This window comes from Aedes aegypti, chromosome 2 (assembly GCF_002204515.2).
Source record: "Aedes aegypti strain LVP_AGWG chromosome 2, AaegL5.0 Primary Assembly, whole genome shotgun sequence".
Lineage (NCBI taxonomy): Eukaryota > Metazoa > Arthropoda > Insecta > Diptera > Culicidae > Aedes > Aedes aegypti.
The window spans coordinates 439433839-439459660 of NC_035108.1; the positions used below are offsets into that span (position 1 = coordinate 439433839).

At 40.2% G+C, this 25822-nt stretch overlaps 1 protein-coding gene across 6 annotated transcripts in view; it reads right to left on the reverse strand.

Annotated features, from left to right (window-relative positions):
- LOC5567988 (probable phosphorylase b kinase regulatory subunit beta) overlaps nt 1–23608 on the reverse strand; it is a 34845-nt gene extending 11237 nt beyond the window's left edge. The window contains exons 1-8 of one of the 6 annotated variants that reach the window (XM_021847854.1): nt 23444–23608; nt 23256–23374; nt 22978–23113; nt 20557–21458; nt 1981–2192; nt 1534–1548; nt 957–974; nt 271–510 (exon numbers count right to left, since the gene is read on the reverse strand). In XM_021847854.1, coding sequence (XP_021703546.1) covers nt 271–510; nt 957–974; nt 1534–1548; nt 1981–2192; nt 20557–21458; nt 22978–23113; nt 23256–23374; nt 23444–23469 — 1668 coding nt within the window. In that variant the 5' untranslated portion in view covers nt 23470–23608. The remainder of the gene's footprint in view (nt 1–270; nt 511–956; nt 975–1533; nt 1549–1980; nt 2193–20556; nt 21459–22977; nt 23114–23255; nt 23375–23443) is intronic. The other 5 variants (XM_021847855.1, XM_021847856.1, XM_021847857.1 and 2 more) reach the window with 5 other exon arrangements.
- Nucleotides 23609–25822: the final 2214 nt, after the last annotated feature.

Below are 25822 nucleotides of genomic sequence, written 5' to 3' on the forward strand. Positions count from 1 at the left end.
TTGGAATTACATTAACTAAATTATTAACAGTAACTAAATATTTTGTCAAACTATAACTTTTGAACGATTGATAATTTAAATATAATTGTACAACCTTCTACACAATTCATTGATTTACGCTACATTTTGACCATCAACTACGTTGATATACCTCTCAGACACCTTCTATTTGTACACCTTATACCCTGCTCTGTTCTATTGCCAAGACCTTCAATCTACCACATCCTGAAAATTATAATGTGCAAAAGCAAAGAACAAGCGCATATTTACACGTTGCTTATCGAGCACTTCCGACGCCTCCGAGTGCCCTGGTTCCGTATCGCGACTGCTCCCAAAGTCGACCACGTTGGCCTCGACGCTATCGTTGCAAACGCCAGCCGTTTTACCGCCACCGTTTCCTCCGCAGCCGGGACCGTGAGCTCCATGGCTAACCGCCATCCCCCCACTGTTGCGTTTCGAAGGTGTGTGACCATTACCATTCCCATTACCATCGTGCATTATTGCTAGGGCCTTATGCGATACTCAGAATTTGAACAGAAAAGGCAGACATGGACATCACAGAAAGGCAAAGCAACAGCAGCAAAAGTTTGCAGAAGAAATATTTCACAGTAAGAATTGTAATAATTGAGATTGTTACCAGATTCGTTTGCAATTGATTAGTTCATTGATTGGGATATCCGTTTATGTACAAGTGTCGAGCGCGCCGCATCAAGAGATTGAGTGGGAGAAAAAAGGGAAATTTGATGACGAGATTAATTTTGGTTTGGAAAAACTTTTTGAGAGAAATACTAACTGAAAGTACTGAAAAGGACGAGTGCTTGCATAACGTGACGAGTGCTCAACTAAACGCAATTTGTTGGATATTTGGTAAAAGGATATAAGCAAAACAAACTTCAAGAAACTTTAAAGCAAAACGAGGCAATGTCTGATAGAGTTAGCTTGAGGGAGATACTTACACTTCCTATTTTTGTACGCTGTGATTGCGGCGCGTAAAAGTAACGCGTAAAGTGAGTTGAGTAGAGAAGAGAGAAGAAAATTTAGCCATGTTTAAGTTGGTGTTTTAAATCGGAAGTATAGAAAAATGATAACGAAAGTATCTACAAAAGGAAAATTTTGGATGCAATTTCAACTAAAGATAAAAGGTCGCTAGAAAGATCTATCTTCTCCTGTCTCGGAAAGCAAAATTCAAAAATAGGAAACTTTCTAACAGAGTTGCTAACGAATCTACAAACTAATTCTCATTCCCATGAAATATGTTTCGACTACCGCTGAAAAAATATAAAATGTTAATCCACACAACAGCCAAAAACGATAGATGAACAGCCAAAATTAGAACATAATTTGGATTCTCCGTAAAAACAAGACCGGAAATTATTCATAACTAAGCTAAAACAGAATGATCTAAACAAAATTATAGGTCGCTAGCTACAAAAAAATCCCCCTACGAATAGAAATCCCGATCCGGAGAGCCTTTCGATTTCTATTCTACCAAGAGGAACATGAAGATCGCTGCAAGCGATTTGCTCTACTTACAATTCCTGGCTTAGCCTGTGGGTATTTATATGCAATGTATGGTATGACAAAAAGAGTTTGCGTAAATTACAAATGATTTCGATCGGAGATGATTGGGGAGCGCGCGCGGAGTGGGAGCAAAACCCGCCAAGTCGCAACACATTTTGTGATCGAGTGTGGATTGTGGAAAAGAGAATAAAGAAATAAAACATCGTTAATATACGCTGTCACCGCCCAGATTCCACGTGTGAAGTTTTTTGATGAAAAGTTCTTATTTGGATAAATGAAATCGTGTGCCACCCCCTTGCGGAAGCCCCGGTTTTTCCCTCCGAGCATTGCTGCCGGTGTGTTTGTGTGAGTTGATGGTCATTTGAGCCGATTAGGTTGATGGCAATATTTCTTACAACAGATCATACATAGGTACAATATCCGATGTGAGCAGTGGCCGGATTGGACAGCGATTCTTACCTGAAAAGCGGAGTAACGACCACCCTTACGGGGACGATTGTAGGACGGCAGATAACGACGGATCGGATCCAATTCGTTGATGTGCAGCAAACCGGCGGTCAGCAGCTGGGCGATGATGAACACCGATTGACCCCATAGGAACAGTGACTGAGACGAGGCACGAGTGTACATTCCATCGCCATCCGGGGCGTAACACATGGACACCACAGGATCTGAAAGCAGAATTAATCGTCATTTTAGAGATGGCCAAAAGAAGAGCTTTGATCGCAGTGTAGCTATCTAATATTTCCGCCTGAAAAATGGTGCTGTGTCTACCAAGTAAGTACGAATTCAGCCTTAGCTTATGAGAATATACACCAGCACTAGCTCTACATACAAGAAGGGAGCCATTAATGTGAAACACGCTACACTTCTTTCAAACTAGTTAGACGTCCACTCTTCCCTTGAAGGCAATTATGTGGAAAATTACTTGTAAGGAAAATTCTGAGCATCTTTGAGATCAATTAGAGGACGATCATCAAAAGTGGAAACAACGAAGCGTGTGTAGATCTATATATCACAGGATTTATTAGTTAACTAGTGACCCCGGCAAACTTCGTCTTGCCATCAAGTAGGCTGTTGAAAAACGCTATGGTTCGTCCCATACACAATTATAGTTCTGTTCACTCTCGTTTTCCCGACTTTCCCGGTGAATATCCTGGGATCTCTATACACACAAACACGTCGGAATCCTTGACGAACAAACGGAAAAAGAATCATCTAAATCCGTTGACCCGTTCTTAAGTAATTTCGTGACATACAAACACCAATCCATTTTTATTTATATAGTATAGATAGATAGATAGATAGATTGGATATTTTTGGATTGGATAGATTTGGATAGAATTAAGTTTCATGGTTTTTGGATTGGATAGATTTGGATAGAATTAAATTTCATGGTTACTAATGGTCCCTTCAAGCAGCTTTCCATAGCATTGCTGTTCCATGACTCGATATTTCTATGAGTCGATGGTCCCTTCAATATCGAGTATCGACTCATGGGGGGTGGCTGTATGTGTCCTGGAGATTCGACTTTACTGCCAATTTGACCGAAGACAAAACCTGATGCCAAAATGCATTATGAAGATGATTAAATAGTGTTTTTTACCCAACTTGGACTGTGGGAAAATCCAATTCATTTTTGATTTTTCAAGTAGTTAAGCATTACTTGGGAGACCATTCAAGACATCCTTGAACCAGAGTTACATATTTCTCAGGAGCACAGAAATGTACTGACGAGTCTTCAACCAAACCGTCTCTCAGCTCATCGGAATCCTAGTGTGCCGAAGGCTCACGAAAATTCTAAAAGCGCGCGCTAGGTGATGTGCTCTCGGAGAGACTCGTCTCATGCGCTGCTCGGCGCTACGACTCGCCATCGGTATCCAAGTTGTGATATAACTGCTTAGTAACGAAGAGCCTCTACAAGTATTTTCGCCACATTAAGCAGGTACAGTCAACTTTCGTTCGTTGCACTAAACCTGTAGCCCACTTAGTGAAAGACTTTCACTAATCTAAAATTCACCACTCTCATTCTGATCAAGAAACAAAGGCGAATATTTTTTTACTTTATGTGCTATGTTTGCAACCAATAGAGTGTTCAATGGTCCAATAGATTATGATTAGGTTGCATTACCAGAAAATATGAAAGTTATTACCAATTATATGCAAAACATAAATCACCCGAATGGCTCGATACTGTTGCAGTATGTGAGAGTTGCTGCTCTTGAACGCTCTCGTGCCACGTACAAAACCAGAAAGTGAATGTTTACATTCATAGGGCTCTCCGAATGCGATGTGCCACGAACTGTTATGGTTCGCGAACTGTTACACCTTCCGAATATGGTGCGATCGGCTTATTCGGATCAAAATCTAAACACTGAATTTGGTGCTCACAAAAATTGTCTAAAAAATCAAGCTGATTGCTTATTCTGATACAATTTTCAATTATTCATTTAATTTAGAACTGTAGAAATCATATTCAAGGACGTGATCTTCTAAGAAGTTTTTTCAAGACAATGGGTGGTATGAATAATGTAACATCTACTCGCAAACAAAATCCACAGAGTTTGCTAAACTTTTGGTATGAATGAACAACCGAACATGTAATACGTACTACTTTCGTACATAAGTGTTTACTACATATGGGTAGCAGCGAGCCGTCAACTAATGCTGCACAGATAGGAAAATCTATGTAGAATGCAAAATAAAATCATGCAAAATTTTTGGCATATTTCTACTACAAATCAAGTGCAATTTTATTACTATCATGTACTTTCCGCTATACATCGAGCGTGGGCTCTAACCGATTTCGCAACATTCACACAAATTCATGTAGGTGCTTTAGTTTGACATGATTTGTAGTGTAATTTTGAGATAAATCTGGCATTTCTTTTATGTGGATGATTTTATGACGATTTTACATTCTCTAAGTAGTTTTCTGTCTTCGTCATTGCCTGTGTTTAAGGAATTTTGGAATTTCAGCTTAAAATCTGTATCGCAGGAAGAAATACTGAGATCAGCAATTAAATTAGGAATTATAGCATGAGCATGAGCATGAGCATAAATGACCGTACAATTCGTAGTTGCTACTCCATGATTGACCAGAGCAATCGAAGTTGCCAGGGATTTAGTGAATGGGGCTTGGGATTAGCTTACCATTCTTCAATGTGCACAAATCGAGAGCTCAAACTTTAGAAGTCAATAATGGCGCCGGCCACGTCCTTACGGTTATCGGGGAAGGGAAGGAATGTTAGTTAGACAACCATTGGTTTTAGAGACCGAAGAATCTTCTGCATCTCCATAGTTAGTGGGATAATGTAAGGATCTGGGAGTCATCTTTAGTTGATGATGAGATCCTTGATATATTCACGCCTGACCGGATTCGCGATATTATTCGATAAATGAATTGTATGCCGAACAAGTGTTCATCGTTCGCCCTCGTATGAACAAGCAACACGACCAAAGGATCAAACACTACTAACACTAATCACGCGATCCGCGACTCTTATATACTATCGTACCGCGCGAGCGACGCGCAACACGATTGATCCTGCCCGCATCACCTGCCCCCGCACGAGCAAGCAACGCGACCAAAGGATCAAACGCTACTAACTCTCAGCAATTAAATTAGGAATTATAACATTTAAATTGCAATAAAATTTTGATGCTCCTTAGCTTTCTGTGCTATTTCTTAAGAACATATTGAATTTCATTATTCCGGTAGGATCCCTGGAATTCCTAGAATTAAAAATCAGTTCTCACAACAGAGGATGGGTTCCGAAAAGATTTTCAAATCTCTGGAACTAGAAAACTTCAAGATTTGTTTGGGATTCCATTGAACATTCTAATGAGTTTCTAGTTCCAGCTTCAAATTTTGTATTTCATTCGATTTGTAGAAAATAATTTGATATGGTGAAAACTGTAGAGAGTAGCTAAAGACGTCTGTCTTTGATAGTGGTTAAAAAGGAACTAATTTATTTAGTAAAACTATTACAGGTATCACTATCAAGGCTTGCTGAGATAATTCTTCAACACTCCTACTCAAGCCGCAGAGATTCCCATAATCTTACGGCACTTTTCAAACTTCGTTCGCTGCAGTGGTTTGGTAGGGCCATCGGCAACTTGCTCCTCCGTGCCAACGTACGCTAGTTGTACCACACCACGACTCAGTGCGTCCTTGTGGCGTATATCGATATTCTTCGTGCGATGATTATACCCACCATTCTTCGCGATTGCGATGCAGCTCTGGTTGTCGCAACGGATTTCTTCCTGTACTCCGCATCACAGAGAGATAATGCAACCGTGGGTTGCTTCTTGCGCATTCACAAAATTGCACCGCCTTGGGCCAGAAACACGTTGCCGCTGGTCGACTTCCGCTCGTCTGGATCGAATCCCCAATCGGCGTCGCAGTAGCCGACAATGCTGGAATCAGCATCCTTCTCATAGACCAGCTTGAAGCCGGAAGTACCACGTAGATAACGCAGAACGTGCTTCAGCGCGTTCCAGTGTTTGAGTTCCAGATTGTTGTTGAATCGGCTGAGCGTGTTCACCGCGAAAAGTATGTCCGGTTGAGTGTTCTGCGCCAGATACATGAGGCACCCGACAGCTTCCTGATACGGAACGTCCTTCATCAGAGTGGACTCATCGTCGTCCTTCGGGCTCGCTTCCTTCGTAAATTTCTCGCTGTAGTTCATCGGTACTTTCACTGGTTGGCATTGATCCATGTTGGACCGCTTCAGAACCGACTCTTGATCCAAAGCGATGGAGTCGTTTTTCCTCTCGATCCGGATTGCAAGGCAGTGTTGCGGTTGTCCCAGATCCTTCATACGGAAGCAGCTGAATAGCTGTTCCTTCAGCTTCTTCGTCCATCAGGTCGTCAACGTATATGGCAACGATCAGAATCTTGCCTCCTCGGAAGCCAATGTAGACACACGGGTCGTATTTCGTTGGTGTCAATCCAAAACGTCGCAGCGTCGCATCTAGTTTGTGTTTAGAAACTCGGCTCGACTGCTTTAAGCCATACAACGCCTTGTTTAGCTTGCGCATCATCCTTTTCTTTTTTCCATATACGAAGCATGGAGGCTGCTTCATGTATACAGGCTTTATTTTGCTCATCTTGATCTGATAGAAGGAGCTACCTCGTACGCTCACAACAATTATGAGTCAGCATTCGATGTTGGTTGAATAATCCGTGGCTGAGAGAGTGGAGAGAAACGTTGGCTCTATCCATACACACATCTTCCATTTGACAGCTCTAGCTTACTGTGAGGCTCTGCAAACACATCATCATTGGATGAACTGAGGTTGGTTTCTCCGTCAACGCAAGAGCATGATTTTGCTTTCCTCTTTGCCCTTTTGGGCAAAGAGCTACAAAGAGACAACGAAGAGCTGTCTGGAAATGCTCTTCCCCGAACTGAGAAATGGGAAAAAAATGCTCTCCCCCTAACTGAGAAAGGGAGAAAATAATCTCTTTCTCTTTTAAGCGCTGAGGTTGTCAAAACAAACTCTTCACCACAGTGGGAATGAGAATAAGCAAAGACAAACCTGTAAACTCTTCATCCCGCAGATCAAGTACGCTCAGTTTGTGTGTGGGTAAAATCGCTTCTCTTTTGTAGTTGATCATTAAAAGGGGGAGAAAGAGGATAAGTCAAGAGCAGGGAAGAAGCCTGCATGTATATCTCTTCGTCGAGATCCCCTTGCAGGAAGGCCTTAACCGCGTCCATCTGGTCTAACGCAAGATCGTGCTTGACCGCTAGTGCGAGATGGTGTCGCTGCGAACTGTAGCGAACGACGGGAGCATATATTTCATAGTAATCTACCCCCTTTCGCTGCGAGTAGCCTTTAACAACCAAAGGAGCCATTTCGTTTTGAAGTCTTCTGGTTCCGCAACGGACATCTCCGGTGCGGGGGATGGAACCGGCTCCTCAATGTCCAATCGAACGAACGTTGTTGGTCTCTTGTGTGGTTCCGCTGGAGACATCGCGTCAGATGTAACACATTCATCCAGGAAAATTAATTCCCGACTCACGATGGTTGCCTTCTTCTTCGGATCGTACAGCCAATAGCCTTAGGTTTTTTCATCGTTGAGACGTTGAACCATAGCTTTCGTCCCAAACACACGCAGATGTGAAAGGTTGGGTTCCCTTCCACTCCAGGCTTACTCAGGGATCTAATTTAGCAAACAATTTACGTAGCGAAAGAAATTATAACAAATATCGAACAATCACGCCAGTTCAGCAATCAATATTTTTAGATCCAACTTCTGTGGTTGAGATTAAGAAATTGATCAACGATTTATCACCAAACAAATGTGCAGGCCCTGACAACGTTTCCGTGTCTGATGTCAAGAAATATTCTGAAATATTTGCACCAATTTTGACAAGAATCTTTAATGAAGTTCTACACAGTGGAGAGTATCCCAGTTGTTTAAAACTTTCAAGAGTGATTCCCGTGTTCAAGGGAGGAGACCCACAGGACTCCAGTAATTACAGACCAATTTCTACCATTTCAGTATTTAGTAAAATCCTAGAAAAACTTTTAACTACACGAATAACCAGTTTCATGAATCACAACAACGTATTTTACTGCAATCAATTTAGGTTTAGGAAAGGCTCCAGTACCGAAACCGCTTGCATAGAATCAGTTGACGATATCCTTCGTGCTTTTGACTCTAAAAATATTGTAGGTGGGTTATTCATTGATCTACGCAAAGCATTTGACACGCTTGACCATAACATTCTCAAATCTAAACTAGAACTGCTGGGAATCCGCGGAATAGCTAGCGATCTGTTGAATAGCTATTTAAGCTCTAGGTCACAGTATGTTGAAATTCTTGGCCAGCGTAGTTCAGCATGTCCAGTAACAGTTGGTGTACCTCAGGGAAGCAGCTTAGGCCCACTGTTGTTTCTGTTGTACATTAACGACATGGGCAATCTTCCTTGAGAAAGGGAAACTGAGATTATTTGCCGATGATGCTGCGTCCTTCTATGTTGGTAGAAATGTTTCAGATATAAGGGGTCTAATGCAGGCAGATTTGAATATTCTTAATGACTTTTTTAAACAAAATGTCCTATCAATGAATGTTTCTAAAACAAAATCAGTTGTATTCAGATCTCAACATAACCGCATTTCCACTGATTTACAGTTGAATTTAGAACAGATACCAGTAGAACAAGTAAAAGAATATAAATATCTTGGGCTAATTTTGGACGAAACGTTGTCATGGCGAGCACACATAGAACACCTAATGAAAAAGTTGTCCCCATTATGCGACATTCTGCGTAAAATCTCGTATTTTGTTCCAGTACAAGTTTTGTTGAAGATATATTTTGCACACTTACACTCTAGGTTACAATATTTACTTAGTATTTGGGGATCTGCTCCAAAAACAACTATACGCAAACTTCAAATCATTCAAAACAAGGCGTTAAGAAATGTTTATAAATTACCTTACAGCTTTTCAAAATCTCAACTGTACATGGAAAAAGCAAAAAATATACTTCTTTTGCTCGGGTTACACGAATACAAACAAATTGTTTACATTTATAAAATTACTAAAATTACAGGAACTCATTCGAATCAAATAATTCCTAGGCCAAATCATAGCCATTATACTAGGCAGTCTAACGACTTCCAAAGGCATAGAATTAGAACAGAATATGGCAGGAAAAGAATTACGTATGCTGGAATAACCCTATATAATAATTTGCCGGATGATATAAAAAAATTACCAAATATGGGATTGTTTACAAAAAGATTAAAACAATACTTAAGCGAAAATTTAATGCGGTACATTCAATAATTTATTAAAGATTAACAAATAAGTTCAAATTACAGTGTTGCTACATATTATAGAAATCATTAGCCTACCCTTCAAAGAACAAAATGTTCATTGGGTTAGCTAGCAGGAATAAAATTCTTTGTATGTATTATTGAAAAGACAAGCAGAAGTAACATCTGAGACAGTTACACTCCTTGGGTTTTTTCCCTGCTTCAATAAATGAATAAATAAATAAAATAAAAAAAAAAAAATATTGTGCCCACGAGTCGGAGATCGGTTGATGAGATATACTGCTATAGATACGGCCTCCACCCAGAAGCCTTTCGATAAGTTGCCTTCGAATAGCCATTTTGCTGTATACTCGTTCGTCGTCTCGTGTCGGTTGCCTTCCCTTTTTAAGTATCCTTGAAAACTTTTGTTGAGGTATTCCTTATCGTTGTCAGTCCGGATCGCTTTCAGCTTCTTGTCGCTTTGGTGCTCCTCCATCGCGTGGAATCTCTTGAAGACCCACAGAAAGAAAAATCCGTTTAAATTTCAGCGTAAAATCGTGCACATAAAGGGAATGCCAGATATGTCGCAAATCTACACGTCACATCGTGTGAAATTACATCAACATCATGTAAGTTTCCGCTTAGCATCGTGTAATATAGCATGGACTCTAACCGATTACGCGTCAATTCGCATAAATTTACACGATGTTGATATAATTTTACACGATGTGTCATGTAAATTTGCGACATATCTGGCATTCCCTTTATGTGCATGATTTTTCGCTGAAATTTACATGGATTTTTCTTTCTGTGCCGCAAATACTTAATCTTCTGATTTTGTTTTCAGGAAGTACACGAACATACGCCTTGTCTTGTCATCGATGAACGTGAACGTCGCTCTTGAAGAAGTTTGATTTTCACGAAGTCCCCCGTTATGACAGCATCAGAATTTCCCAACGCCATTATCATGGGCCGATATTCGCCTGGAAGACCAGCCAGGAGGATCATTCCGTCCCACCGATCCGGTAACTTGAATCCGATGCCGTTCAGCTGGTGCGCAGTCGAAATTACCTGGTTCACGTACTCCTCCATTGAGCCGCACGAATCCAGATCCGATGACTAAGTCTTGATGAACTTGTGGAGCAAGCCGATCTGCCGAAACAGCCCCTTGTCTTAGAACGCCGTTTCCAATTTTTGCCACGTCGCACGCGCCGATTCGGCGTCTTTGATGTGGACGTACATTGCCGGGTCCAGGAGCAGGATCAGCTTCAATCTGGCTTGAAGGTCTTTTTTCTCTTCGATCGATTCAAATGTTCTGTCTCATTTTTCTTGGGCTTCACCTCTTCCCAGAGTCCTTGCAGCTGAAGAAAACTTTTCGTTGTGAATTTCCATGACGACCAGTTTTCAGATCCCTCCTAAAACACCAGGGCTCCTATCAAAATGATTATGATTAATATCGATAGCACAAAAATTTCCATCGAAACTCAGAGCCACTCTCAGAGCATAGCATAGCATATACTCACTGTACATGTCAATTAGACTGGCCCTTAAACAAAAAAGTTGTAAAACTCAACGGGGCACCCCCTAGATATGAGCCTTAGGGTAAGAAAAACATTCTCTCAAAATTTCAACTCAATTGATTGCTTCACCAGCTGGCGCATTCGATTTGAAGTTTGTATGGGATATTCGTCTCAAATATATTGAAAATTTATCCTTTGTCACTGTTTCGTTTCGTATACTAATTGTTCGCGTTCAAATAAGCCCAGAATGACAAATACACTAGTTGATACCCTAATGAACATAATTGCAGAAGGTTGTATCTGGATTTAATCTCATTTTCATTACTCTTTCAGTTGTTGAAAGTTAGGCTTAGATCAGCACTCCCGTACAGTCACTTATATGCATGCGACATGTGCCTCAGCTCGCCCAGCGTCATAGGTGGCTATGATGCGCTTAGTGGCTACCTCCAAGCTATGTTGAAGAAATACAAGCAGTATTGCATGATATACTTCAGATGGTTAAAACACCAACTTTATTAATTTTGATCATGGTACAATCTTCTACAATTTTCTTCGCTATTACATCAAGTAGTGTTTTTGACATTCTGACGCGATCATCATTTTTCCTGAACCAAACAGTAGATGATGTGCTGTTGCTCATATGTTTGAGCTGAAAATCCCATATTAACTTCAATTCAATTGCGCCAGTTCATGGAACGACCAAATGAGCTGAATTTTTCAGAAAGGCTTCGTCTAACCCCAAGAAATAATCCTGGAGGGTGCCTCGTGGAATCATACAACTTTATTTTTCTCCCATACTGAGCTGGGCCAGTCTAATGTCAATGGTTGCTACTCCGTGATTAATCCAAACTGGTAAGAAATGCACTTCGATCCAAATGAATAAGGAATGAGATTTTCCGCATATTCTCGAAGTGCAATTTTAGCAGCTCTCATATTATTGATCAATAACGGCGCCGGCCAAGTCCTTACAGTCAGTTAGGAAGGGGAAGGAACGTTATTGTATAATGATCGTTGCTTCTAGAGACCGAGAATACCTCTGCATCTACAATCATCACGGGACAGGTGTGGTTAGTGAGGGAGGAAAAAGATCTGGGAGTCACCTTTGGTCGGTGATGCGATCCATGGATAAGGAAGGAAAATGCGATCTTTACTTAAAACTTTTTTTTATTATTGTATCGCAGTAAAAATATATTGTAAGAAATTATAAAAAAAAAGTCGACATCCATAATATCTAATTATGTAAAGATTATTTTTAGTAATGACGAAACAGAAAGGTTTGCGTATTTTAAAATTGTATGTACAGTCACCCCACAGTTATGGATCAACTAAGGGTCATTTTTCAGAACAAAATATGATTACAAAACATGGTGACGCTGTTGAAAACAAAATTACCTCCCAGGGAATGCAGAATATAGTTGTTTTTGAGAATACAACTTGAAATTCCCGATTATTTACGAAAAAGTGTTGATTTCGATAGAAATTTCAAACGATGTCCATCCCACAAATGTGGATCAGTGGGAGAAGATGATCCCTATTATGGATCAAATCGACTCATATTATGGATCAAAACACTACAACAGCAATTTATTTGCGAGGTAAATGAATGATGTGCTAGTGAAAGCATACGTTTAGGCGTTTGTTTCGGAATCGTCTTATATTTGATTCATAACTGTGGTATGCGTTTCAATGCCCCACAGTTATGAATCAACGTTCCTGGGAAAACGGTTGACATTTTATTTCCTACGGACGGAAAAAATATGTTTAAGCTTATTATAATTGTTTACGATGCTGTACAGATTTATGGTTCACGTAGGTAAAATATGTTTTGCATAATTGCAGCTCTATTTGAAGAGATATTCTCCATTCAATCCAACTTTGATCCATATCTGTGTGCTATCCATAACTGTGGGGTGACTGTAACAGAAATAAGAATAGTGTCTTCACATGTAATGACGAACCATTCAAAGTATGTTTGAAAATTAAAAAAAAAAAAACGTTACGTTTCAACAAAAAATGTCTTACGTCGACATTCATAGCGTCGAACTATTCAAAGGTTATTTTTAGCGATGACGAAAACATAAAGGTATATTAAATTTAAATGAAACACGAAAACGTCGACACTTGTAGTGACGAATTATTCAAAGCTTGTTTGAAAATAACATAAAGGTAGCTTTGCAACGATAAAAATGAATTATCATAGGCCTAAAACGATCTCACCACTCATCCTCGGCTGAACACGCAGCTTTTCGCACTTGAACAACACGAACCGAACACGATTGGTCTTTATTCCGTCGCTCGTCCCTCCGGAACATGCAACCGAATCGAATGACCACGCACTACTCACAAAAATTCTTATCGGAATTCAGAAGATATTTACCGACCGTTTGAACCGTTGTACTAGAATTTAAGATTTCTTCTGAAATCCCAACGGAACTGGAAATCAAAGGAATCTCAATGGTTTTTATAAGAATTCCAGAGATTGACATAAGAATACCAAAGATTCACACCACAATTTGAAAAATCCCAATAAATCTTACAGAAACACCGTCTCAAAAATACATACAATATTCGAAAAGAGAAATAACTGGAATCTCATAGATTTCCCAAATTTCTAATATTTCTACAAGAATCCCAGAATAGCTTCGAGAATTCCAGAATTATCATAACAAACCCATAACGACAATCGAATTCCGAAGGAAATCTGAGAATTCAGGATGTCATAATGCACACCGTAAATTCAGAATAACTTTTTAAACACTTGTGGAATTTAATTGCAATATACAGTCGATTGCTCCACAAAATTTTTAAATACTTGTACACTGAGATTAATCATCGTAATGCCGGAATTCACACGAAAATTCCAAATTCCTACGAAAACGAAAACGAATATCAGCATACTTTTCGAAATTATAAAATTCCTAAGGAAATCGCAGAGAAATTTCAAAACTCATATTGTTTTGCCATGAATTTTACTGAAATGTAAATTATCTTATTCAATTCCGCAATTTTGAAGCATGTGTAAGCAACCTGTGAAGTTAACTACTTCCACTCGTGTTTCACATGTATAATTTACTACAGAGAATCTAGTAAACTCAATTTTACTACTACGCCCAGTGTTTAAGAAGAACTTTCGTCAACGATTCCAACGAAAATCGAGTCCTAACTGTAGTATCGTAGCAAGCCATGTGATTGGGAGATATAGACGGTAGAGTTGTAGAACAGACGAGCAGTGAAGTGGTTCAATACAGAGTGTTTCTCAGAAATCTTGCGTGTTGTAGTTCAGTGTAATCTGTGCTAATATTCCGAATAATCCAGATATTATATTGGCGACGAAGAGAAAATGTGAGTATTCAACATAAAATGTTCAATTCGTGCAAATTAAAATAAAAGCCACACATCATTCTGCAAATTTTACTCTGAAAACCGTCGATTCGAAAGCGAAAATTCACCATGGCAACCACGGTGAAACATTTCGAAGTGCATATCTAGAACTTTCATTTTAAAGCTCGAGATAAAGCTTTGATGTGTTACCGTGTTACTGTGTCGTAACGCACGAAACATTTCTGATTGGAGAAAGAAAACTGTCAAAAGTGGAAAATCAAAAACAAACCAAAAACAAAAATCTAGTTTTTAGTATGATTATTTGGAAAAACTGAGTGATTTTCTAAGAGTGAACATTGATTTCAGTAGTTTTAAAAGATTTTATTATGCAGAACTTAATGCAACGGAAAAATTAAAAGTTATCGGTTGATCAGGAAACTTCACGAATGCTGGCTATCATCTCCAGAGAAGCAGCTAATTGATTAGCTGCTATCAAAGGTACGTAAATAAATAATGAGAAAATTGCATACTTGTGGATTTGCTAAACGCAAGATAGGCGGAATCGCCAGATACAATTGAAACGAGTCGATTTTTTTTTATGCAAGATAGGCGGATTCGTCAAATCTCGATTACTTTTTCAAATCGACGTAAGTAACTTTTATACGGTTTTGAGAAAATTAATTAGGAAAAATCACAATCTATCTTCTAAAACTGTTTTAAAATGAATCACCTTTTAAACATTTTTTTGCCGTGTACTTCGCTCAATTTTTGCATACACTCAGCTCACGTTCAAAAACTAGGTAGTTTCTATTATTTCCCACAAAAATAATTATAAGAAAATGATAAGCCGTTTCATTCAGTTACTTTCGACGTTTTTCTACCAGTGTAAAATCGGCTCAAGTAGTGTTTTGTTTTGATTCGTGGTTAAGTCATTTTGTCTCTCCATACAGCGGGGCGGCGAAAGTAGTGGTTAGGTTGCGAAAGTTGAAAATATTACTTTCGTCGTTTTGTAAATCCGGAAATTAAACGTTCTAAAAGTGAAAAGTTGAGTTGGTACAGAGCGGTACGTGTAGAATTCCGCCTGCTTAACACGTAGGATCGATAAAGTAAGTTTGTATACTTTTTTGACTTGAGTCTGTATGAATAAGTTTTCGAGAAATGTGGAGTCGCATTGTAGAATGGATTTGCTTTACGCAAAAAAGGCGGATTCGCCAGATGCGGAATCGCATTATAGAGTAGATTTGCTTCACGCAAAACAGGCGGATTCGCCAGATGCGGATTCGCATTATAGAGTAGATTTGCTTCACGCAAAACAGGCGGATTCGCCAGATGTGGAATCGCATTATAGAGTGAATTTGCTTCACGCAAAGCAGGCGGATTCGCCAGATGCGGAATCGCATTATACAGTAGATTTGCTTCACGCAAAACAGGCGGATTCGCCAGATGTGGAATCGCATAAATAAATTAATTTTGTTTAACGCAAAATAGGCGGGTTCGTCAGATGGTATTTGCATCCAAATATCTATTTTTTACACATGAATATAATGGACACGGGTTCGTCAAATGTTGGACAACAGCATTACTAATTAATGCAAGTGTGGAATAAAAGTGTAAATTGGCGGGTTCGTCGAGAATAATTAAAAGTATCTAGAAACTTGTTTAAGCGGATTCGCTTGTAGTAAGTACAAACATAAAAATATGTAAAGGAATTGGTTTTACATATCAATAAACGTATTAGAAAAATGGAAAAAAATGTTACTTTTCTTCTGACATATCACTATATGAAGAATAATCTCCTAATGAAATGAATCGAACGTTAATTAGACTTTCCAAGAATTATTAAAAAGACTCGCTACGGTAAAAGTTGAAGAAAACAGAATGATGTGTGAGCTAAACAGCACGAAAAGAAGAAAATGTTGGAAAAAGTATTATTGACTGGTAATTTTCGAAATAGGACCAGCAGCGAACTTCGAATCAGAGCATTCCAAACCAATGTGGACTCGTCTCAGCTACCTTTGGCGTGGTCCAAGTGGAAACGTGATTTGGAGTGCTACTTTGAATCCGAGAAAATTTGTTCTCAGTATGATAAACGTTCAAAGCTTCTGTATTTGGGTGGTTCTGATCTCCGAGATATATATGATAATCTGCCAGAGATCATAAAAATTTCACACGTTTTGCCGGATCCACCATACCACGATGTGGCTATAGCAAAGCTGGATGCCCATTTCGAGCCGTATCGTCGACGTACGTATGAACGACACCTCTTTCGACAAATAACCCAAGGTTCGTCAGAACGTTTTTCGGATTTTGTTCTGCGATTAAGATCACAGGTGAATTTAATTGATTGTTTTCCCGTGTAATTAAAATTAATACATTTATCACGTATATAGGTGAAGCGATGCGAGTATGATAAACCTGAAGAAATGATTTTAGATCAAATTGTCGAGAAGTGTTTTTCAGCAAAGCTTAGGCAGAAAATGCTTAAGAAAGACATGCCTTTAAGCGAAGTTGAAGGCCTGGGTACGAGTTTAGAGGAAAGTGCACGGAAGCTGAAGGAGTTTGGAAATACGATTCCAGGTGATCTGAGCCGAGATCAGGTCAACAGTGTGACAAAGAAAGTTACGGGAGGGAATAGTATGAACAAAGAGCGAGTCAATATTAAGAGAATCGGATACCGTCGACCGTTTGAAGGGAACAGTTTCAATACATCCAACAGGAGTGCTTCAGTTCCTGTCTGTTTCTCTTGTGGAAAACGGGGCCACGTGAAAGGGGCAGATGTTTGTCCTGCAAGGAATAAGTCGTGTCTGAAATGCGGAGGAACCGGTCATTTTGCGAAGCAGTGTATGAAGACAGCTAATAACGAAGAACGACCGGTGGTACCACCGAAGCGAATTCGAGCAGTATACGACGATTTGGAGGCTGAACATGATGACAACTATATTTTCTACGCCATGGGGAAAAACACGTTCCTATTTAAAGTGGGAACTGTGGAAATACCGATGGTTATCGATTCTGGTGCAGCAGCAAACATCATCAGCCAGAAGGTTTGGGAGGAAATGAAAAGTCACAAGGTACAAGTGTGGGACATGTCCACAGAAGTAGATCGAAGATTCACTTGCTATGCTTCGAATCATCCGATGGAGATGTCGGGCAGTTTTATGGCAGTTGTCGAAGGTGGGGGAAGAAAAGTTGATGCTAAGTTCTATGTGGCCAAGAACGGACAACAGTGTCTTCTAGGAGACCTCACTGCGAAAGCACTACAGGTACTGAAAGTAGGATTCAATATTGGATGTATCTCCAAGACGGCTCGATCTGAATTTGCTAAATTCAAAAACGTCGTTGTTGAGATTCCTAACGATGGTCGAGTACAACCTGTACAGCAGGCTTACCGGAGGGTCCCGTATGCGTTAGAGGACAAAATAGATGAGAAACTGCGAATGTTACTAGATCAGGGAATTATCGAAAAAGTTGAAGGACCGTCTCCGTGGGTATCACCGATCGTACCAGTCCTGAAGGATTCCGGAGATGTGAGATTGTGTGTTGATATGCGGCGAGCAAACCAAGCTGTTCTTCGTGAAACTCATCCGTTGCCTTTAGTGGATGAAATATTGGGTTCTGTTAGTGGAGCAAAATATTTCTCCAAGATAGACATCAAGGATGCGTACCATCAGCTGGAGATATCGGAAAGATCTCGTCCGATCACAACGTTCATTACTAAAACTGGTTTCTACAGGTAATTTAATTTCTAAAAGCGAGTTGAATTCGAATAAAATTGATTTTTAATGTTTTTTTTTCTGTATATTCATATAATTATCACCATTAGATACAAAAGACTTATGTTTGGAGTTAGCTGCGCTCCAGAAATTTTTCAAAAAACTATGGAAACAGTTCTGGTAGGTCTTGAGGGAGTTATTGTGTATCTGGACGATGTAGTTGTTTTCGGTTCAACTAAGAAAGAACATGATAGAAGAGTAGAGGCATTGTTGAAGCGTATGAACGAGTACGAAATTTTACTGAATCAGCAGAAATGTATCTTCGGCGTTCAGGAAATAGAGTTTCTGGGACATGTAATAAGTGAAAAGGGAGTGCGACCCACCGAGAGCCGAATGGCAGCGGTCAAGAACTTCAGAGAACCAAAAACGATTGCAGAGCTTAGAAGTTTCCTCGGATTAATAACGTATGTTGGCCGTTTCATTTCTAATCTAGCTGCAAAGACGGAACCATTGCGAAGATTGTTACGAGCGGGATCAAGTTTCCAATGGAATCAAGAGCAGCAGGAAGCATTTGATAACATAAAACAAGCTGTTGCAGATACTAAATATTTGGGTTTTTTCGATCGAAAAGACAAAACGAAATTGATAGTCGATGCTAGCCCAGAAGGATTAGGAGCGGTTTTGCTACAAGAAAACAGAGAAGGTCAACACAGAATTAGCTCATTTGCTAGCAAATCTCTCACGGATTTGGAGCGTAAATATTTCCAAACTGAGCGGGAGGCCCTGGCGATAGTATGGGGGGTAGAGAAATTCAAGTTGTACCTTCTTGGGTCCAAATTTGAGCTAATTACTGATTGTAAAGCATTGAAATTTCTGTTTCAACCTCGATCTCGACCTTGCCCCCGAATCGAACGTTGGGTTCTACGAATTCAGTCGTATAACTACGACATCAAACATGAACCTGGAGTTACAAATCTGGCAGATGCATGATCACGCTTATCGCTCTCTGATGAAAACCATTTTGATAAACCTGCAGATCAATACGTAAACCAACTTTTGGAGTATGCAGTGCCCACGGCAGTCACACTAGCTAATGTCATTGAGGCCACTAAGCAAGATGATATTCTACAAAAACTTATGAATGTGCTACATACTGGTTCGTGGGCTGATGAATTGAAGGATATCAAGAATTTCAAGTCTGAAATACACTCTACTAATGGTGTACTGATGAGGGGAGATCGTTTGATTATTCCAGAATCGTTCCGACAACAGGTTCTACAGTGCGCCCATGACGGACACCCGGGTATGAGTTTGATGAAACGGCGTTTGCGACAGAAAGTTTGGTGGCCAAAGATAGATGATCAAGTTGAAAAATTTGTCAAGAGCTGTGGATCTTGTACCCTAGTTTCAGCAGTGGGACCTCCTGAACCAATGCTTCGAACAAAAATGCCAGATAAGCCATGGCAAGAAGTGGCTATTGACTTTCTAGGCCCATTGCCTTCCGGACATTATTTGCTGGTGTTAATCGACTATTTTAGCCGATTTACTGAAGCAATAGTCATGAAGCAAATAACGGCGGAATTAACAATTAATGCACTTTTTGAAACATTCAGTCGGTTTGGAATTCCCGAAACATTAAGGTCGGATAATGGGCCACAATTCATTAGTGAACCATTTAAAGATTTTTGTGAAGAATACGGGATTAATCATCAAAAAACAACTCCATATTGGCCACAGGCTAATGGTGAGGTAGAGCGGATGAACAGCACTATTTTGAAACGATTAAGAATTAGTCAGGAAGAAAAAAATAAGCATTGGAAATGGGATTTGAGAAGTTTTTTGTTGATGTACAACTCAACACCCCATTCCATAACTGGAGTTGCTCCGTCAGCTCTCATGTTCGGAAGAATATTGCGAGACAAGCTGCCTAGCCTTCATCTTTCGGTAAACGTGCTACCAGAGGAAATCAGGGACCGTGATTGGATGAAGAAACTAGAAGCAGTGGGAAAATCCGACGCTCAAAGGAACGCTAAGAAGAAAGACCTGAACAAAGGAGATGTTGTAGTGGCGAAACGTATTATTAAAGAAAATAAACTAGCTACAAACTACGGATCAGAGCTGTTTGAAATTATCTCCAGAAACGGCACAGAAGTTCAAATTCGTTCAAAGGAATCCGGAAAGGTATACACTCGAAATGTAGCTCACCTGAAACGATTTGTTGAAGGAGCAGGAACAGAATGTCAAGAAAGTAACGAAACAATGGACCAAACGGAAGCAGTACGAGAAGACACGGAAGCAGATGGAACACCGACCGATTTAAAAAACTCAGCAGCAGTTGAATCGTCATCGGCTCGACGCAGTCGGCGGGAATTAAGAACTCCACAATATCTTAAAAATTATATTACTCATGTAACTGATAATTATTGTTTTCAAGGATAAGTAAAGGGGGAATGTAGTATCGTAGCAAGCCATGTGATTGGGAGATATAGACGGTAGAGTTGTAGAACAGACGAGCAGTGAAGTGGTTCAATACAGAGTGTTTCTCAGAAATCTTGCGTGTTGTAGTTCAGTGTAATCTGTGCTAATATTCCGAATAATCCAGATATTATACTAACATGGAAAGCTACTGTTTCATTGCGTTAGGTAGTATCAAAACTTCCGTCAGCAGAATTGGTACAATGCACACACTGAAGAGTATGAAATGACTCACTAACCTCCATTCATGTCCGAGTGCATGCACTTCCTCAGCTCCATCTGGTACTCCTCGATCTGTTCCAAGTTGTTCTTGAACACTCCGTCAATGATCATGTAGGTGTAGAATATGGGCCATTCGCACTCAAAGTTCTCAAAGTCCTTAATCTCACCCTTGGTGTAATACCGCCTGGTTTTGTCCTCCAACCGAGACAAGTACCCGTCACGACTGAACCGCTTGAATCCCTTCTTGCCTCGCAGCCGTTTGATGACGTTGTTCTTGGTCAAATCCACCAGCCGATCTTCGTGCGAAGCGAAAGCCGGAAACGATAGAGTCGGAATCAACGAGGCATCCACTCCCTTGGAACTCGACTCTCGAGGTAGCATGGTTTCAAAGATACTGCGGTTACGATTGTGGGCATCGATATCTACGTAGACGACACTCCACGAGGCACCTTTCTCGCCAAACAGATTGCACCCGTTGATCGCTTCAAGGGCTGACTTGGCCATTCCAATCGAGGATGCATGAATCTCCGGCGTTCCATCGTTATACTTGGAACCACGTTCCCACATTCCGTAATCCGGCGTACGGTAGGCACGCTCGACGTAGTAAACCAAGTTCTGCACGAATGCCACCTCGTCCTGGGTGTAGATGATCTGCAGGCCCGAGGATATCATTTGCACGAGAAATATGAGGTAGATTGAGACCACATCGATCTGCAGGTGATTGTACTTCTCGTCCGAGTAGATTTCCTCTCCGGTGTCTAAGTGGAACTTGCAGTGCAGCGCATTGATAGCACACTGGCGCGATTTGAACTTCTCCACCCTGTGAGCCTGTTTGATCCAGCATTCCAAAATTCCTCGCATGCACTTAACGGCCGATTGACCCAACTCATACGATTTGCCACGGTCATCGTCGATTCGTCTACAAAGGAAGAACCACAAATTATCAATAAATCGAATAAAACCAAGTATAAAGTGACCAGAAGTGTTTATCAATTCGTTTACCGGCATATCGGTCTATTTTGCTTGAAGTAAAAGAGAGCATGGAGAAGAAAGCAATGAATACTAACTAGATGGATAGTAGAGAGATGCAAATTTTGAAATGTTTGCTCCCCTATGCTTAAACGATTTTAAATAGCATCCTCCGAAAGCTTGAAGTGATTCGGAAGAAATTTGGCTGTGCACACGCCATTCGAAGTTTGTATGGAGATTACCATGGAAAACGCCAATCTTTTGTGTTCAGCCCTCCATCTCTTCATCATAATATTTTATGGAAAAGTGAACAAATTTTTCTAATGTGAAATCTTTTCAGCTACAACTTTGCCGAAGACCACTTTTTGATTGAACCTCAGGATAAATTGTTGTTCATCATCATAAAGTTGGTTTGCATGTAGAATGCCTCACCAACTGTTCGGCAGGCAACATTGGAGCTTCTGGCGGGAAGAATAGATCAAAGTAATCCAGGCTGGCTACTATGTTCTACTGCAAAAAAGCAGTGTTGCTCTGAAAATAATTGAATGATCATCTCAGCATGATTTAGACATGATTTCAGCAAAGTTGTAGCTGGGAAGTTTTCACATGTGATAAGGGTGTTCACTTTTCCATAGATTATTATGACGAGCAGTTAGAGGACTGAACACAAAAGGTTTGCCTTTTCCATAGTAATTTCCATATAAACTTCAAATAGCGTGTGCACAACCAAATTTCTTAGAAATCACTTAAAATTTTGGAAGGATCATTTTCATAATTGACATCGTTTGAGCATAGGGGAGCAAAAACTTCAAAATTTGCATCAGTCTAATGGATAGGTACCGTAAGGGAACGGCGAGAGAAATTGGATTAGATGTTGGAGAGGGCATACCATATATATTACTTGAAACATCCTTCCTTGTGACTAACATCCACTATGGGAACGGCTTGGCGTGTTTTTAGAGTATCACTACCAAGATAGCCTCACCTTAGAGTTTAGATAGAGACAAGCATTATCACAAAATTTGCGTTTTTCGGGTTTTGTATTTGATAGAGTTGTGAAATGAATATTCATAAAATCATGGACACCATGCAACCTTAGTCATTTAAAGGACGATATTCTTATGGAATCCAGTGCCTAATCTTACAGAATCTTATCCTGAGCAAGATTATAACAGAATCTTGGGAGTCTGAGAAGGGGTTTCAGAGGATTTTGTAATATTGAAGTGAGGACATGCGTAAACGCAATGGAACTGTTGCTTGAAACTTTAAAATAAGTGTTAAGTTTATTCTAGAAGATTTTTTTACTGTTTCCCGACCGATAGAAGTTACGAAAATGATAGTTTTAGTTGGTTTCTGTAGGGCACGAAAAACCTTCGATAAATGCATGTAAGCCCTTATGAAAAATCAATGTCGGAATGCTCAAGATGCGGGACATCTGGTCACTTTAAACTAAGAATTATTGTTCAAACCTGTATGCTTGGTACAAACTCCAGATCGAAGCGGCACAATAAACGCTATCACGGATGCTTCCCACCTCCCGATCGGTACTCAAGACCGGGAACAAGCCGGTGATTGGACTCTGAAACTGCAACAGCTGTCGCTTCACTAAAACGAATAAAAACCGGTTGTTGAATACGACGATTTATGTTTAACTTTCAGTCAAGGACGAATCAATCAGAAGCAAGGCGAAAATGAAATCGAAAGTGAATTTTCGTGGCGACTGAACCGTGCAACCCCAATAACTCACCGATCCCGTAGTAGATGTCCAGCTGTTTGACCGTGTCCTCGTAGTTGGATATCTTCAGGAACTGGTCCAGATTCATATCGTCCAGACTGGGCTGCCGGGCGACGGGAGTTGTCGGATTGCTGCCGAAGAGATCGAAAGGATACCAATTTATATTCTGAAAATCTCCCAAACGAACACGAAATACTCACACAACCGATCGCTCCATGGTGGTCATGGGTGCGGATTATACTTGGAAGATCTTTTCCGGTACTTTAGATGCCAATTTACGCAAAAATCCGGATTATTTCGCTCGAGACGAACTGAATTGCGACAAAAGATGTAAAATTTGCACTGAATGACACGGTTGACGTTTCAATGTCATTTGCGGAAGAAAATTTTGAGAAAAACAAACGAATCGGAGCGAACTCTGGCGGAAATTTGCACCAAACCGGAGTGTAAACAAGTGGACTCGTCGGAAAGTGAGTTGCACCTCGGGTACAACTTCAGTCATCGGGTGTGTTGAATGGAAATCGAGAGGTGTTCACGATTAGGGCGGAACTAACATATTGACAACAACAAGAAATCAGGGAATATTCAAATATATTAATAAGCGATTTTAATGCGCCACCATCATAGAGGTCGATAGGGAAAAGAGAGAAAACATTGAAAACGTTTGTTTACGTTCAAAATTCAATTTTGCGACCCAAAAATTAGCTCATAATCAATTAATTATTAAACTATTTTCCATTCGTTCCCAATACGACAATTCGTCCGGTGGGGTGTGCTGCTGTCGTCATGATGATAGTTGACGAAAGCAATGTCAAACTCATTCATGGTTTCAAAACATTCGGAACAAAATATTTATTTTCACCGCTTACTTCACATATGTATGAAATTAAATGAGATCCAATGGTAGAGAATTCATTTATCTACCCAATGGTATTTTAGGGGCAGCGGAGAATGTCCCGAAGCGTGTTTTATTCAAGCGCAAAAATCGCTCAGGCGAAAGTTCCAATGAAACTAACCTCACATATCCTGGTATTCCATCCTCAAACTAGTGCTCCTACCAGCCGAATCTCAATTTTTAAGAAAGTAGTGCAATAATACAAAAAACAAACGTATGTAGAACATAGAGAATGGATATTCCTACCTTTTCCGCCTAAATGTTTCACTGTGAACCGTCTTATATCTAAAATTAAGTAGCTAAGAAGATGTACAGGAAACAAAGCCATTCAAATTAAATATTAAGTTGCAAATGAATTGGAAATTGAATAGTGCACGCAGCGAACTGGACTATCGAATTTCATACATTTTGCCTTATGAAAGGTGGAACGATTATTGCAATACAAACGCTTTATGTATCGTTTTAACATCACTCCACATCAAGTCGTCGGTTGGCGCGTGGTGCACGCTCGGGCCTATCGATCGCAAGGCTCTTGGTACGATTCCAGGTTGCCGCGATAAACGTTTTTTGTTTTCAAATTCTGATTTCATAAGGCAAATTTATGAATTTCAACCCGATTTCTTGTGGCGAATTTTCATAAGGGGTTCCTATGTTTATCGATAGTCCATTTGCCTGAGTGTGGTATGTTCTAAAGGCCCAAACGTAATGATAGCGGAACGGCAACGGAAAGCGGAACCGGTTCGCCAGCATGATCTATAACATGCTAGTCGACTGAGTGTTGGTTCAATTTCATTCGTTGTCAGCTCAGTCGAGATGGTGTGATTCGTTCTGGCGAACCGGTTCCGCATTCCGTTGCCGTTCCGCTATCATTGCGTTTGGGCCTTAACTTCGGTTTGGTAGGATAGTCAACAGGCCAAATATGAGAAGAATCTTCGAACCATCCGCGGGCCGCGCAAAATGAGGTCGCTGGCCGGATGTGGCCCGCGGGCCGTACGTTGGGCAGCCCTGCTGTAAAACAACAACTTGTTGCGCGTCTACACAGCCTGTTGGATGTAAACATTGCGTTTGACGTTTCACACCCTTTTACAGCCTGATGAAGTGGTGTAAGCGTGGCTATAACATCTTTTAAATACCATCATTATAAAGTTTTCTATGAACCGTTTTCGATGTAGAACAAAACGGTGTGTTCGATCCCAATTGGTGGCAGGTACTTTAATTGTGTAAAGTTGGGAACATTAAATTCAGATATATGATATGAATTCCGAAAGCTGTGAAAAAGCTAGGAAAAAAATGTGAAATCGATAATACAGCGAAGCTGTATAAACAATATTCAACAGTTGCGAAATGGTTGAGAAAGAGCCTTCCGAAGATGTTACACAGCTATTTGTCGTATAACTGTCGAGATAGAGCAATGATCGGTAGGGATAAGAGCTGCTAGCACAGTGCAAAAATAGCTGAGTAGGTTCTCCAGATTTGTTGGTAAAAAATCGCATAGATGCTTTCGTTCGTATGTACAGTGCCTTTACTCAGAATAAAGCCGCCCGGATAAAAACGTACCATTCAGTGAATGGAATAAACCATTAATGTACAATATAACGTATTGGATACAATACAAAGTATTGTAATTGAATGTCGAAGCAACATTATTCTTGTTTGAATATACAATTCAAAAACAATATAATAT